At 33.8% G+C, this 17,714-nt stretch overlaps 1 protein-coding gene across 1 annotated transcript in view; it reads right to left on the bottom strand.

Annotated features, from left to right (window-relative positions):
• The window catches only part of LOC121421781 (relaxin receptor 2-like), a 36,102-nt gene extending 18,744 nt beyond the window's left edge, over positions 1 to 17,358 (bottom strand). Inside the window, exons 1-7 of the mRNA XM_041616581.1 lie at positions 17,126 to 17,358; positions 14,500 to 14,814; positions 12,989 to 13,114; positions 11,724 to 11,792; positions 4,472 to 4,525; positions 1,647 to 1,701; positions 951 to 1,172 (exon numbers count right to left, since the gene is read on the bottom strand). Of these exons, the coding sequence (XP_041472515.1) occupies positions 951 to 1,172; positions 1,647 to 1,701; positions 4,472 to 4,525; positions 11,724 to 11,792; positions 12,989 to 13,114; positions 14,500 to 14,814; positions 17,126 to 17,201 (917 nt within the window). The 5' untranslated portion in view covers positions 17,202 to 17,358. The remainder of the gene's footprint in view (positions 1 to 950; positions 1,173 to 1,646; positions 1,702 to 4,471; positions 4,526 to 11,723; positions 11,793 to 12,988; positions 13,115 to 14,499; positions 14,815 to 17,125) is intronic.
• Between the last annotated feature and the right edge of the window lie 356 nt (positions 17,359 to 17,714).

The raw sequence follows: 17,714 nt of genomic DNA, 5'->3' as shown, positions 1-17,714 counted from the left end.
TCTTCATTTGATCTTCTGGTAAGAATCAGTGCATTTTGACACCATTATCACCAACCTGCGCCTTTCCATCTCAGAGATACCATTATACAATATGGTATATATAATGTAAAAAGGTCATTGAACTTTGATAAGCGTTGACCTTGAATTTTATTGGTGAATGTCCATTTTAAGTACTTGAATTCATTCTATTTTCTTCTTGTAAGAATCAGTGCATTTTGACACCATTATCAACAACCTGCGCCTTTTCATCTCAGAGATACCATTATACAATATGGTATATATAATGTAAAAAGGTCATTGACCTTAAGCGTTGACCTTGAATTTTATTGGTGAATGTTCATTCTAAGTAATTGAATTCATTCTATTTTATCTTCTTGTAAGAATCTGTACATTTTGACACCATGATCGCCAGCCTGTACCTTATCTCATAGATACCATTATACAGTATGGTATATAATGTAAAAAAGGTCATTGACCTTTGAAAGGCTTTGACCTTGAATTTTATCGGTGAATGTGCATTCTAGGTACTTAATTTTATTTTATTTGATATTCTGGTAAGAATTTGTGTATTTTGACACCATTATCACCAACCTGCGCCTTTCCATCTCAGAGATACCATTATACAGTACATATGAAAAGGTCATTGACCTTTGACCCTGATAAAAAGCACTTTCCCCAACCCGCATTCCTCCTAACTTTTTTTTGGTAAATGTTGACACCCATACCTACTCAAATCAGTTGAAAAACCATTTCCAATAATTTTATTCCAGATTGGTTACTTTGGGGTCTAATTTAGGGATACTAAAATAACATATACAGTATAAAAACATATTTATACAAATACCTTTGAATATATGTATTTTAAATTGATGCGTCGTTATTTTCAGCTAATTTGAATAAAGTTGGATTTTTATTGAAGTCGAAGGAGGGGGGGGGGGGGGCAAACTTACAAGAGAGTAGCCTGACTCTGTCGGCTCAATATGTGTTCGGGAAAGAGCTCTAGATTGTGAAGCTGAATGTATGTGTAGAGACCGGCAAGCTTGTTTAGAGCCTTCTCTATATCTTGATCTACTGCCATTGTTGTATGGGCGAGTCCCTTCAATCTGTCTCTCAATGTTTCCGTCAGGCCGAAAGCAGATAGCGAGGTTCTGGTGCGTTCATTGGACAAACTCCTTCGTCAGGCATGTTTGGAGAGTACAGAAAGGATAAAGAAAATGACAAAACGATAGTATATATGAGCAAATCTATTGGCCGCTCTGTGAGGAGACTATAGGGGCACGTTTTATAAAGAGTTATGTTGTAACGTTGTCATTATGACAACTACCAAGGTAACCTTGATTATGATTGGCTGCTGAGCCCTGTTACCATGGTAGTTGCCATTATGCCAAAAATACAACAGATGCAAGTCCTTTATGAAACAGGTCCCAGCTTTGGCGGAGGAGCAAAAGATCTTAAAAAAAGAAGATATCGAGTTAAGTGATTTAAAACTCAAATTCTTGCAAGGATCTTATTATACGAAAAAATATGATATGTAAATATTTCCATTTTCTTTCATGTTCCTTTTTTTCACCGTTGTAGAACTTTTCTAAGAGGCTATGGTTCTTGCTCCCACCCACTCTTATTTTCAGCTGGGTGAGCTAACTTACATACATCGCACAGATGATGGAGTTGGTGCAGTTGGAGTAGGCACACACAGCACTCCTGCAATTGGATGATAAAAGTATAGTAATGTTTTGATGAGTTTAGCGAGCATTAAGGTTAATTTTTAATGGTCAGATCTTAAACATGGAGAACATCGCTTCTTTGCTTAGAAATAAAGTTCACATTTTGCAATTTACTTTATAATGTATTCCATTGGCTAAAAGGGTCAATGAAAAGTTTTCTGACCAAGGATATAAGGGAAGCATGATGTTAGAAAACGCCTTTCCCCCTTTTTCTGACTGATGCAACCGATTGATGTACATGCAAATGCATGAGCTGAGGAGAAAGACTACAATATGTAACTTATAACTAAGAACTTTGCTTAGGGGATATATATGCATAAATCATTCCTAAAAAACATAAACAATAATCTAAGAGTGCTAAGCATTACAGTATCAGATAATTATTCATTTCAGGCTTATCATCTAAAAGATTTTAACAATTGCACATTGAATCTTCCATGTTAAACGGTGTATATTGCAATTTGCACTGAACTGGTCAAGTCTAGTTAAATCTGAAGTCTAAAAATGAAAACAAATAAAAATATCCATGGGATGTTGCAACTACACTGCAAACACTGACAGGTATCTATATCTGTCCACACAAGAGAGATGTTGAAACAACATCAGTTAAGAATCAAACCGACATTTTTTAATGGTCACGTTTTGCTAAAATGCCCTTTGGTGTTAGCCTAAGGGCCCCCACACCTAACCGAATTGCCTAAAAGCCCCCTCACACCTGACCGAATGTAGGCGGGCGAAGAGTGACGAATGGGAAAAATGCACGAAATGCACGCGAATCCAACGAATTCAAATAAAAGTTTCCGTCAAATCATGCGACCAGTAACTATTGTCAAATCTTATCAACGAACGGTAAGCTAAGGATAAATATGACATGGGAAGGATATAGATTTTTTGGTTCACCTCTTTGAGTAAATTGCAGCCGAAGGCGAGCAAAGGGTTGATATAACCTAATAAGACGAACAAACGGTAAGCAATGGTTTCATATGGCGTGTGATTAGAAACGAAGACGAGGGAATAGATCCTGCGTTCATGTACGTTTGTGTCATCGTGTTGCTTTGTTAACATGGTGAAGAATTCTTTCGAGATCGGTCTAGTTTGGCAAAAGCGCGATGAGGGACTATGCGCGACAATAACACACGAGCGATAAACATGATAAACGAAAGATAACCGCACATTAAATAAGAAATGTGAACTCAAACAGATGACCAAGGATTTTCAATTCGTCGTGAAATTTTAAACGTGTTCAAAATTTCCGCGCGAATATGAATAATCGCAGCTGTTAGTTCAGGTGTACGAACCCAAGCACGAAGGGTAAATATGATTTAATATCAGTTACCATTGAAAACGATTTTGTAAAAAAAAATGCATTTCGCTAGGCATCACAAGGCATGCTTCAGGCAATTGGCTGCCTAAAGGCATTTTTTTTTACATTTTTTTATCAATGGTTACTGATGAAGAATCATATTTACCCTTAGTGTTTGGGTTCTTTCACCTTCTAAACTAACGACTGCGATTATTTAAATGCGCGTAGAAATTTTGAACACGTTTAATATTTCCCGACGAATTGAAAAATCGTTGGTCATCTGTTTATTGAGTCTGCGGTAATCGTTCGTTTTTTTGGTAGGTCCACGGTTTATCGTTCGTGTGTTATTGTCGCCCATAGTCCCTTATCGCGCTATTGGTAAAGTGGACCGATCTCGAAAGAACCCTTAACGAAGCAACACGGTGAGACAAACGTACAAGAACCGCGTCTGATCTATTCCCTCGTCTTCGTTTCTAATCGCACGCAATATTAAACCATTGCTCACTGTTCGTTCGTCTTATTGGGTTATATCAACCCTTCACTCGCCTTTGGCTGAAATTTACTGAAAGAGGTGAACCGAAAAATCGATATCCTTTGCACGTCATATTTATCCTTCGCTTAGCGTTCGTTGATAAAAATTGGCAATAGTTACTGTTCGCACGATTTGACGGAAATTGTAATTGAATTCGTTGAATTGCGCACATTTTTTTTTCTTCCCTTACATTCGGTCAGGTGTAAGGGGGCTTTAACGCCAAGTCGGTGTTGTTACAGCGCCCCTCTGGTGTGTACCGATATAGATACTTGTCACGACACGACACATGATTTTGGCGTTATATTTACCAATTCCAGCCTAGCCCACATTTCCTCATGAAAGCACACATTTCCTTGTTTGGTGCTAGTTAACACTTGTACGACTGTGTACGCCTTAGTTACAGTAAACACGTTCGTTTTTTTTCCATGTCCGGGAATCATACATCGATCGTTATCCGATCTCCGTTTTATTTCGTAGTCGTAGTCTGTTCTACAGACTTAACAAAGCACATTTACATATATACCCGTCACAAACAGGCTGGTGTTAAACTAACACCGGCGTTTTTTGGTGAGTGTAATAAATAATAATATAATAACAGTCAGTTAAATCGCACTGTTTAATATGTCTTTCCCTCACAAAAAAATAAAAGTAAATCAATCAATCAATAAAAATAAATACAATTAAACTAGATAAGGAAATAAATGAATAAATAATAAATATAATACATAAATCAAAACACACTTAACTGGGAATAAAGTTGAAGTAATCTAAAATATTCCCATTTTCGGAAGCTAATCAAACTTATTTTGAGATCGCTATCTCAAGTGGATTTCGGTGTGTACACAAACGCACAGTGAGACAAATGTGTTTGATATAAAATGAGGTGAGTCGAACATTTTTGTTTCTAGTTACCTTGATACCATCCCGCAGTCACGCAGATATCAACAACTGGTATGCACTTAGTTTCTGTGTTGTTGTTTGAAAAAAAAAGAAAACGAAAACATGCATTACTCATCATGATCATAACGGCGATAATGGCAAGCGACACTTCTTCTTCTACTACTACTACTACTACTACTACTACTACTACTACTACTACTACTACTACTACTACTACTACTACTACTACTACTCAGTATTATTTGTAATGATCTCAACCCTTTGATATTTTATAGTTTTAGACATACATTTATAACTGAAACTGAATGCCATTGTTTCAATTGATTTTCTATAATGCCATAATTATTTCACTGTTCAGTGTTTTTATTAGTGAATAAATTTTACAATTAGTAGTTTTGTAATAAGTAACTGTTCCCTTTTGATAACTTAAAATATTTTAATTTGATTCATATTATCATTTAAGTAACAAAATTTGTTTATTTACGTTACAAAGTATTGTTATCTTTGACCTAGATTTTGACTTTATTTTCATGTATTGTATGATGATTTATGTTGTTGTTTATGTTTTCATCAGGTCGTTGATGAGAAACAGTTTTATGCTGATCTTTTGTACCTGAATAAATATGTTCTAATAAATAAATAAATAAATGCTACTACTACTACTACTACTAATACTACTACTACTACTACCACCACCACCACCACTACTGCTATTTGTCTTGCTGTTGCTGCTGCTACCAGGTACTCCATCGGCTAATACTTCTACTTCTACTACTACTACTACTACTACTACTACTACTACTACTACTACTACTACTACTACTACTACTACCACCACCACTACCACCACTACCACTACTAATACTACTACTACTACTACCACCACCACTACCACCACTACTAATACTAATACTAATACTACTACTACTACTACTCTACTACTACTACTACTACTACTCTACTACTACTACTACTATTACTCTACTACTATTACTACCACCACTACTTCTACTGCCACTACTACCAATACTACTACTACTCCTAATACTACTACTCTACTAATAATAAACTCCTATCACTACCGCTACAACTACAACTACCACTGCTGCTAACACAACCTCTAGTACTATCACCACCATTATACTACAACTACTTCTACCACAACTCATACTTCTATGAAAGGAAGAATCAATTTGACCACACCTTATAGGGGGTACATCTGAGTATAGTGTCGGTAAGGGCTGTAAAATGAAAGTATTCATTCAAGGGTCTCTAAAAGTAAGGTTTCGCACTAGAAAAAAGGAAATCCTCTCCCTCACCCGCGTATAAAATAACAAAGTAGAGGAAGCTAGGCATACTTTAAAATCCAAAAACATATCTATATGCCATCCAATTTTCATGAAATTTTACAGTAGCGTAGTGCCCCAATAATTTTAAATGATCTAGGTAAAGCAGATCCGGCAAAATTTCGATATTTTTGTTAGAAATATCACATTTTGTCATAGATTTTGATATAACATTCAGAATAGTTAACAATATTGCATTCGATTCTTCTCTCTTTCCTTTTCGTTTCTTCTTATTCTCGATCGTGATGTTTTAATTCAGTTTTTGAAGGGGGGGGGGGCGCCCCAAGCCTCTCCCCATCTGGACGCCACTTAGATTTTGACATGGTTTGCATCCATAACATGATGAGAAGTAACTCTGCCATTAATGCCGGTTTCTTTAGTAATCATTTGGACTTCTCTTACTCTTGTAATATGAAATGTTCACTACTAAATTAGTATTTAGCTTTGATTAATACGATGGATCTTAGATAAAAAAATTTATTAAGTTCTTGGTGTCTGTATAGACAACAATAATAAATAAAATGACAATTTAAAAAAAATGGTAAGTAGGGGTGAAATACCCACTTTAATCAACACGTAACCGCAATGTCGGCTATCAAAAGCAAACGTTACAAGTTCTTGAACAACGATATACCGTACTTCATTGTTAAGAAGAATAGTGCCGCATAGGCATATATTTCGTGGAAATATCCTTCATTTGGTTTTCCATTTAGATTATCGCCTATGTAATATCTGACACTAAATCAAATCAAGAGAAAGTTCTATCAAAGAAAACCACTTTAAGCATAGCAGTTTTTTAGGGAATTTTTTTTCGCGGAAGCGCAAGGTTAGTGCATTGCTCTTATTCGTTGGATCAGGATGTGACCATCAAGTCATTAGAAAAAAAAATCTGCCTTACAGGAAGGAAATAAGCCGTTAAACTGAAAATGAATATACCAGAATCCTATTTAGTGGGATGTTGTTCGGAATTTCTCTACCTTAAAAAGAGACAATGGCTTGGTAAGGATAGTGAACCACTCCAAAGATTGTAATGTGGAAAGGGGTTTTTATTGATTTTAGCAGGCATTTCCCTTGACAATGTTTTTTTTCTTAATGCGTTCTCATTATCACCTAAGAGAATGAAAAGGGAAAGTGTAACATTAAGACATTAAATAATTAAAAAGAAGCGGACTTTGCAGGTTGCCTTGATTGACACCACCGAAGACCAATCTCGCATGTTTTTAACGTGCGATATTAACGTGGAATACTTTTGTCAAGCTGACCATTGTCGCGATGCATTATTATGATGAGGAATGAAAATTTGTGTTCAATTTTTTCTAGTATTTGAAATTCACGAAAAAGAGTTTAAGTAGCATATAAAAATCATAACAGCATACAACTTAAAATGTAGAATCGGATGTAAAATAAGACAGCTGTAACATTTCACAAAATGCTTATAAAACATAACACAGTTATATGTATTACGTTGTGATATGCAAATAAGAGTGGACGGTGTATCCTCTTTACCATTCCTTTATATGTTATTGTTTAATTAAACAATATTTTATTTGTACACTTTTACTTATGCTAAGATGTTACTCTAATTCAATCAAATTAACTTTATTCCATCAGGAGCACTAAATCCACTTTTGCATTTTTCTGTAAATTTCTTTAATTTTATTCACTTTCCCTGATCCACCGCTTTATTTTCTTCAAATCTTTATATACATCGTAGTGCTCTCAATGTAAAAAAAAAATAAATAAATCAAAAGCAGTTTTTAAGAATTTTTGAAAAAAATACTTTTCATGAATTAAGCCTCTTTTAAAACAAATCATTCGTAGATTATCAGATTATGTCAATGGAAACATGTTTAATATATGAAATTGAACACGAAACACATAAGCATTGCTAGCAGAGTATATTTCATATCTTCTATGACGTTTATTCATGAAAAAAATTACCATAAAGATATTTTTTAACTATTCTAAGGAGGCTGCTATTTTAATATCTGATAAAAAAAAGTTAAATAAAAAAATATTCGGAAAAATTAATGAATCTGGCTTATTGTCATAAAAAAGGCACTGATTATTAGAAGTTGTATCAACAATCATATCAATAATTTGCACATATTTTATAGGTAAAGTAGCAAAACTAACCAATTTTGAATATATATCGTTGATTCAGTTTCTTTGGGAATTAAAACTGTTTTTGGATTTAGCTCCTTTTGAAATAAAAATAAAATTTGCATAATTTGTTTTACCAACCCCCCTTGTTGCACCCACAAATGTAATAACGCCCACAAATGTAATTTCACTTTACCCACAAATGTAATAGCGCCCACAGATGTAATAACACTTTAACCACAAATGTAATAATGCACTTTACCCACAAATATAATAATTTTTGATCGCCCACAAATGTAATCATGACTTTACCCACAAATGTGATTAATTTGATGGGATTTTGGGCGGATCCGTTCTAAACTAAAATCCTATATATAATAATGCGTGCATATAGCACAAAGTGCAAAGTCTTTGTTCGAGATAAGTCCAAAGTCTTTTTACCAGACCCGGTTGTTTCAAAAAAATATTACATAAGTCCAAAGTCTTTTTTCCAGACCCAGTTGTTAAACAAATTATACGATATGTCCAAAGTCTTTTTTCAGACCCGGGTATTTCAAAAATTATAATATATGTCCAAACTAAGATACGATAATGATATTCCAGTGGAATAAAAATGAGAATCAAGCTTAGTCTTTTTTCCAGACCCAGTTAATGAAGACTGGTGGAACTAATGTCTGTAGTTGTGAATATATGCGCTAAGACTAAATTAAGAATCAAGCGTAATCTTGACCTGGTTACTTAAAACTAAAAACTAAACCCTATAGGAAGCATTCATGTAGCACAAAAATGCAAAGTCTTTTCTCTCGACCCGGTTACTTAAAACTAAAAACTAAACCCTATACTAATGCATTCATATAGCGCAAAGACATTTCTCCGGGTCATTTAAAACATTCATCAAATCTTTTAAAAAAGACCACACAATCTATTGATGTTATTGACATTCATCCAGACCAGATTATTTCAAAATAAGAAATGATTGAAAAAAAAGATCCTCCACTCTCGGTAATGATGAATTCAATGATAATATAGCATAGTCTTTCCTCCAAACCCAGTTATTCAAAATTATGAATTACATGTACATTTTCAAAACAGTATAAAGACCCCATAATCTTATTAATGCTGGATAACATGGACATATTCATGGAGCGTAGTCTTTCAGCCCGACCCAGTTTTATTTTTCAAAATTACGCTAATAGTAATAATAAAAAAATCAAAATCTAAGATCAAACAATCCTTTTACCTAAGAAATGTTTTAAAAAGAAGTTTAGAGCGTTGTCTTTAGTCCAGACCTAATCATTAAAACAAATACGCAAAAAAATCTTCTAACATAAGACCCTATCATATTCTTATTCTTGTGGAATAAGGCGAGTTTTAAAACGTACTCTTTTTTCAGACCCGGCTATTTAAAAAATGAATTTACAAAACTTCAAATCTAAGACCAATCTTCCAAAGTTACACCCAGTAAAGAAATATGTCTTTACCCCACACCCAGTTTTTTCAATAATACTAAGACCCCAACAAAACATTGCAATAATGCATGGGTAAAGCAAACATCCTTCTTCCAGACTTGTTTATTATTTGAAAAAAAATGAAATAGTTTTTACGAATATTCTAAAACGAAGACCCAATAATCTGATTACTGTGCAATAACACTAAGACCAATCGTCGAAGATCGACTTTCCTCCAGACACAATTATTTCAAGAATAAAAAAATCATTAAAACCCAACCCCAAACAACGAATCTAAGAACCAACAATCCTCCAAATTAAGACCATGTATGTAGAAAAGCACATGTTTAGTGCGTTGCCTTTATTCCAGACCCAGTCATTTAAAAATGATTTAAACAATCTTAAAAACATAAGACTTTGTCATATTCTTATTCTTGTGGAATAAGACAAGTATTATGCTTAGTCTTTCTTCAAGACCCGGTAATTTAAAAGATAAACAAATATTGAAAAAAATCACAGCTTCAAAATTAAACCCAGTATAAATGCTTGGGTTTAGAGTAATGTCTTTACCCCTCACCCAGTTCTCTTAAAAATACAAATTAAGCGAAACATTAATCTTAAAACTTAGACCCCAACATCTTCCAAACTATAAAACCCTTGTGATAACGCATACTTAATTTGACCAGACCAGCTTATCAAAAAAAAAACAGAACAACAAAACAAACATTTAAAATTTAACCCTCTTCCAGCCTAAGATCCTGTAATATATAATGTATTTAAACATTCACTTTTTCTTCCAGGCAAAGAAATTTATAATTAATAAAAACCATCAAAACTTAGAGACCGGGGAGCATTTCATGAAAGGAGTTGTCTGACGTTTAATCCGACAAGTCCCATTTGATCCAACACTAACCATGGAAGCACTGCATCTTAGCCAATCAACATCAAGGTCGGACATAAATGTTGATGAAATACTCCCACAATTATCTTATTCATGTTGAACAGGCACGAGAATAAGATTGAGTCTTAGTTATGAAGATTTCATTTATCTTATATTTGAAAATGACAAGGTCTGGAATAAAGAAAACTCTCTAAACTTTTATTTATTGAAGGTTATTAGTTTGAAGGATAGTTGGGTTTCAGATTCTGTTGTTCTTTTTAAAAATAATTTTTGTCATTTTGAAATAATTGGGTCTGGAGAAAGACTACACCATATTTCCATGCTATTCAATTTTGATAAGATTACAGGGTCTTTGTTTTGTTGTTGGTTGTTGTTGTGTTTCTTATGATTTTTATAACTGGGTCTGGAGGAAAGACCACGCTATATTTCCATGTTACTCAACATAAATAGGATCGTGGGTCTTTGTTTGCTTTTCTTTCTTTTATTATTACTAATTTATTATTATTATTCATCATGTGTTATTTGAAAGATCTGGGTCTGGATGAAAGACTATGCTATATTTCCATGTTATTAAACATTAATAAGAGGGTTGGGTTACTTTTTGCCTGATTCCACTAGTTTTAAATAACTGGGTCTGGAGAAAAGACTATGCTCGATTCTCAATTTTATTCCACTAGAATATCATTTTCGTATGTTAGTTTGGACCTATATTATAATTTTTGAAATAAACAGGTCTGGAAAAAAGACTTTGGACTTATATAATATTTTTTTAATTAACTGGGTCTGGAAAAAAGACTTTGGACTGATATTGTAATTTTTTTATTAACTGGGTCTGGAAAAAAGACTTTGGACTTATATAATAATTTTTGAAACAACCAGGTATGGAAAAAAGACTTTGGACTGATATAATAATTTTGGATTAACCGGGTCTGGAAAAAAGACTTTGGACTTATACAATATTTTTTATATTTAACTGGGTCTGGAAACAAGACTTTGAACTGATATTATGATTTTTTAATTAACTGGGTCTGGAAAAAAGACTTTGGACTTATATACTAGTTTTTTAAACAACCGGGTCTGGAAAAAAGACTTTGGACTTATCCCCAAGAAAGACTGTGCACTTTTGTGCTATATGAATGCATTCCTATGAGGATTTTAGTTTAGAACGGATTCGTAAAAAATCCCTTCAAATTTATTACATTTGTGGGTAAAGTCATTATTACATTTGTGGGCGATCAAAAATTATTACATTTGTGGGTAAAGTGCATTATTACATTTGTGGGCGAAATTACTACATTTGTGGGTAAAGTATTATTACATTTGTGGGCGTTATTACATTTGTGGGCGATTATTACATTTGTGGGTGTAACACCCCTTCCCCCGAAAAAGGGATATGATGAACTTGTTTTCCACGTGTAAGATACTTCTATTGATATACTAAAAAAAATATTGATTTGAATTCTTACCATCATTGGAATCAAGAAAGCAATGTCCTGTTACACACGTTTCCTCTTCAGGAAGCAATGGTAATGAATCTGTAAAGACATTGATTTAAAACATGTTCATGCTTTTTTTAGTATAACTTATTTCCTTCTTCAAAATGGTTTCAATTGTGTGTTTTTAGGTGTGCATTTCCATCAGCCAATCTCGCTCACACCCCTCTCTGTATTTCTTTATTTCTTTCTTTCCTTTCCTTTCCTTTCCTTTTTTTTTTTCTTTCTTTCTTTCTTTCTTTCTTTCTTCCTTTCTTTCTTTCTTCTTTCTTTCTTTCTTTCTTTCTTTCTTTCTTTCTTTCTTTCTTCTCTTTCTTTCTTTCTTTCTTTCTTTCTTTCTTTCTTTCTTTCTTTCTTTCTTTCTTTCTTTCTTTCTTTCTTTCTTTCTTTCTTTCCTTTCTTTCTTTCTTTCTTTCTTTCTTTCCTTTCCTTTAGATGTTTAGATGTCATCAGCACAAGTGGTTTACATAAAAGATTTTACTTCGTGATTATATTATAGTTGAGGTCTAAACACTTCGAGCAAGGCCGGTACAAGATCTACATCATAGCCTTAAAGCTTTGAGTCTATAATCTTCATCTGAATCGTATGTAGAAAGAAATTTGTTTGCTGGCTGGGTTGAAGGAGGGGGGGGGGGATGCACACACAACGACGTTCAATCCAGGGCCCAGTCTTACAAAGAGCTACGATTAATCCGATCAATCGTAACTCTATGGAAATCGATCAGTGTAATATTTTTTTTCTACGAAACATCTGCACAATGTCCTTTCTATGCAAAGAGAATAGCAGTGAATTTTCAAGAAAACAATGAATGCATGAACATACATCATAACTAGAAAATATTGTGAACGATCATGCGTAATAGATGTTGACGTTGCTGGCCGTCCATAGTTGCGATTGATATGGTCAATCGTAACTCTTTGTAAGACGGCGCCCAGGTGTGGCTGACGATGAGGGCTTCAGCGCAGGCGCGTGCGAGGTGATCTGCGTCTGGTTGGTAGAAAAAAAATAAAAAAAGAAGAAAGAATACAACTATTTGAAAATTTATGATTGACGGTTCATTGTTTTATATGAAATTAACTAACACACACATTTGCATCTAAGGCAAGATATATTATCTTCGGGAAGAAGCCTAACTTTGGTATTCGTCCGATATGTACACCCATGCGCAATCGTGCAACGCGGGTCGTGTCAGGAAGCTACAAGAGTACAGGTATTGCATCAGCATTCTCCTACTTACCATTTATGCTGAGAAGGGTACACTGCTCGCAACTATTCTGACAGACAGGTAATATTTCTCCTGGGTAAGATTCGCAAGCCCCTTGACTGGCCCATTCTTCGCAATTAGGATTGACGTCTTGGCAATCTGGGTGTAAAAAGGAGGGTCGATCATACTGATTGGAAAACAATATACCATAGTTGCAATCATCTTCAATCCTGAACCAATATACATGTTTACATCACAATGCCTGATGGGACCTATGGGGTTTAAGACTCGGCCAATGTTTCCTTGCCCCCCCCAAAAAAAAAAAAAATCGATAAATAAATAAATAAATGAAAAATAAAAAATAAATAAATAAATAAATGAAAAATAAAAAATAAATAAATAAATAAATGAAAAATAAAAAATAAATAAATAAATAAATAAAAAAATAAATAAAAAAATAGAAATAAAATCAAAATAAAAATAAAAATAAAAAAATATATAAACAAATGAAATAAAAAAACGGTTCCTGATTTGTACATTGCAGGTCTATGCACTCTAAAAACACTGAATATTTTTTTTTTCGCAATATTGGGTAGAAAGGGAACATGCATATTTGCTGGGTATTTTTATTACTCTATATTGGGCTATTTCAACGGAACACTGCGTAAAATGTACCAAACCAACATGCATGTTGTCTTTTTACCCGATATTGAGTAAACCTTTTTTTTCTTCGGAGTGATGATGATACCAAGAATTACTTTTCTTTAAGTCAGCCCAAGGAATAGTTTCTTTAGTTACAGTTTCAGGTTGACTTATTTATGATATATCTCATAAAAAAAACACATTAATGATGAAAAAGTGCAATACAATAATTAAATATACATAGAACTATGGTAATAGTATTTGCAAATGAAGATTATAGACTCACATAGAAAAGTCTAGAAGTTAAAGGAGAAAACTATTCAACATCAGAGCTTGTATTTTAAAGTTTCTCTATTAATAATTGATCATATGTATTCAAATAGAAATTAAAGAGAGAGAGGGAGAGAGGAGAAAAGAGAAGTAAATGCACTGAACAGAGATAGGGGAAAAGGAGATATAAGAGATGAGGTTGGATTGGTGATGTTTGAACAGGAACTTTTAGGGGACTGTTGGGTAATTATTTCGGTATGAGTTTAGGAAACAAATTTTGAAGTTGCGTTTAAATCAGTACATTAAACTGGAAGGTGTTAAAACGAGGTTGTCAAATATTATCGTGATCGTTGTATGATGTGAATAAGCAGTTCTTTAGCATTCATTTATACAGAAGGGTTAACAAATTTGCTTCGGAAATAATAGCATGTCATATGAATTTCACGTTTTAATATGTGAATTATTTTTTAGTTAGTTATAGTTATCCTCCTTATCATCATCATCATCATCATCACCACCATCTTTATTAACAACAGTAACAAGCATGCCATCTTTATCGTTATAATAATCATAATGACATGGAATAAAATGATTTCAACGTCTTGGCAAAATGTCAAGTGTTTCCAACGTACCTGAGCATCTAACACCAGCCTCATTAAGATTAGAGCCGCACCCCACTGTCTGGAGCTCTAAGATACCCATGGGACATTCCAACAAGTTAGATTCACCCCCGTTACACTGCAGCTCTAGTGGGTGGACCTTTAAAGAACTCGGCCCAAACTCCGAAAGTGACGTGGTACCAAGTGCCCCAGTGAAACCCAGGCTCCTGCAGATGACATGGGCGTCGTTGATGTCGAAGCTGTTGTCACAGAGTGTACCCCAAGTTCCATTAATGCGAACTTCTACTCTTCCCTCTCTTGGGGTAACTCCATTCTTTAGTCCGACATCTTGAAAATAATTGAGACAACAATTTCATGCGTGATTTTTATTACATTTTTTTTACATTACAATTTTTATCACATGAAACGATGATTGGTCATTTTTCCTCCAAGAACTAAATAAATGTATCGACAACTAATTTCATGAATTCATTGTTTATTTCTACATCTTATTAAATAACACCAACGGAGACATATAATTTACATCTAAAAAATTAAAGTTATAATTTCATGAAATGGCATGATAAAATGTGTGGATGTGCCATCATCACACCATCTGCTAAATGTTCATGATTACGTGCATTATAATATTGTCAAAGTGTAAAATTTCGTCAGTCGTTGTCAGATTTAGATGAAATTTTTAGCATTTTACTCGGTGAATTAAACTTTATTCAATTATAAACAATACTAGACGTATTAATTCGCTCAATATAATATATTCAAGTACCGTCACTGCAAGAATGCCGGTTTAAGAAAAAAAACAGCCAGATATAAATATATATATATGTGCGTGCGTGTGTTTGTGTGTCCACACTAGGGAGGTGTTAAAACATCGGTTTTGTGTTAGACTAACATTAATTAGTGCTAAACCAATGCTGGTTCGTTTCTTAAATTGTGTTGTTTCAACACTTCTTTGGTGTTTTCTGATATGTAGATACCCGGCTGGTGTTAAATCAACACCGTTGTTTTTGCAGTGCTTAAGCTTTAAATTTATCGATAAAATAGTGATGTCGAGGTGTACATCCTTAAATGGTAACTCGTCGGTCGAGGTCTTTCCATACCAGCACAAATAAAGCCAGACGCGTCATGAAAATCACACCAGTATCATTATTCTTGTTTGTCATTATTATCCCCTGACAATCAATTCAAAAAATCTATGTTTTAAATTGCCCTAAATGGACCGGACTGACTAAAACAATGACATTGTGCAATACGACTTGATTAAGTTATTAATTCATAAATGTAACACAGATATTTAGAACTATAACAGAGTTTTGAAATGTTGATTTCAAGTTGCCCTGGTTTTTTTCAAAGCGCAAAGTTATGAGCGTCTGAAAAAAAAGCATCCAAACTTGGATGGCGATCATCTCGAAACCGTGTTTTGGAGACCAGCCGTGGCCTGGCTGGATTGTAAAATGACGGTATATATGGAACCAGAATTTAAAATGAATCAACTTTCAAAACTTTGATACAATTCTACATAAGTTATATCTGCTCTACATTTGCAATAACTTCACTAAATCAAATCGTATTGCATAACGACTCGTTTTAAGTCTTGCTAGTCTTTTTAGGGTAATTTGAAACATCATTTTTATTCTTCTCTTATAGCGGGCTTAATTTAGTGGATCCCCTCATTTCCATATACGCTCATACAAGCGTTTGTTATATAATTATGCTAAGTTAAAAATTATTTTGTATTCGTACTTTGATTTGTATTTGCATTCGATTTATATTTGTTTTGGAAATGAAATAAATTTCTTGAATCTTGAAAAAAAAAAAAAATTAATTTCTGAGAATGGTGATGATAAATATTCTGTTGCTTTAAAATTCCATTTGCTTATTCCACAATTTGATAACTGCATTGATACTGTACGTACAATTTAGACGCAATAACAATTATTTCTAGGATTCGCCGTAGAAAATACGTTATGTAGGCGTACGAATAAAATCTGCACAACGGTAATCAGTATTTTTTTGTTAAGAATGGCCAGTATTTTAATTAACTAACCAGGGAAATAGTGTAGCCGTGCTATACCTGAAATAAGAAAATGAACGAATCCTGAGAAGGTAGAGTTGGTGATTCATTAAGTGTATTAATCGGACTCTTTCACCCTCCACTGGCTTGACCCCCCTCCTAAACTAAAACGTTTATTTTTTTACGGTTCAGAAATAGAACTCCCGTATAGAAGCAATGCGCAAGAAACATGCAATTTAGTTTCTTTCAGAGGGTTAAATGATATTCTTAGCCGCAAACAAAAAAAATAAAGGTAATATAACGTAACATTCATTTCCCTTAAGAAATGTTTGCACTATAATTTTAGATAATTTGCTATATTAGGGATATGTTATATTGCATCGAGTTTTGCAGTGTATAGACACAAACGCATAAAATCTTGACCCCATTGGTACTCTCAGTGTTTCATTAAACTTGTTAATTACAAACATAATTTCAATGAAGGAAGATTTTCAATCAGCTGTTTTTAGGAAACTGTGCTTTCCAGTAGGTTCCTTTTTCTTTCATTTCGTATCAGATTTTATTTAATATTGCAATAGTTTTTTTTTATGTTGACAAAGAAACAAATCAATCAAATGACCATACTTGCTGCTTGGCTGAATACTATTCTTGTAAAGATCCAGACGGAGATTAACCGATGCGGAACATTGACCTTGGCCATGATGGTTGTCCTGTTTATATTCAATAAATCCGGCCTTTCTACTACGACCTACATAGATACCAAGACTTGACGGAAACTTTAATTGATGCCTATCCACTCAATGACTGTCATCGAATACCATATGAACATGTATGTTCAGAGTAGTCATCGAACGTAAGCGGATGATACTGGTAGTTGCATTTATTACGGATGTTCAAGTTCACGGAAGAGGTGGTTAAAATGACCCAGTTTTTTTCAATAAAATGTTCTTAAAGCTCAATCCATAAATATGTGTTGTATGTGTGTGTGTGTATGTGTATGTGTGTACATACATGTATATATAACGAGAGAGGCGTGAATATTTGTACAAATTGCTCCGATCATGGTTTATAATATAAGTGTGAAGAGTATAATCGAGGAAGAAGGAAGTATACACTATGTTGTAAAGCTTTTGGCTCAGGCCTACTTCAGTTTTAATTTGCTAACCAATAGTAGAACGAACATAACGGTAAACAATAGTAAATTTAAGCACAA

This window comes from Lytechinus variegatus, chromosome 9 (assembly GCF_018143015.1).
Source record: "Lytechinus variegatus isolate NC3 chromosome 9, Lvar_3.0, whole genome shotgun sequence".
Classification (NCBI taxonomy): domain Eukaryota; kingdom Metazoa; phylum Echinodermata; class Echinoidea; order Temnopleuroida; family Toxopneustidae; genus Lytechinus; species Lytechinus variegatus.
Note: the sequence above shows the minus strand (reverse complement) of the source record. Positions and strands in the feature narration are given on the sequence as shown.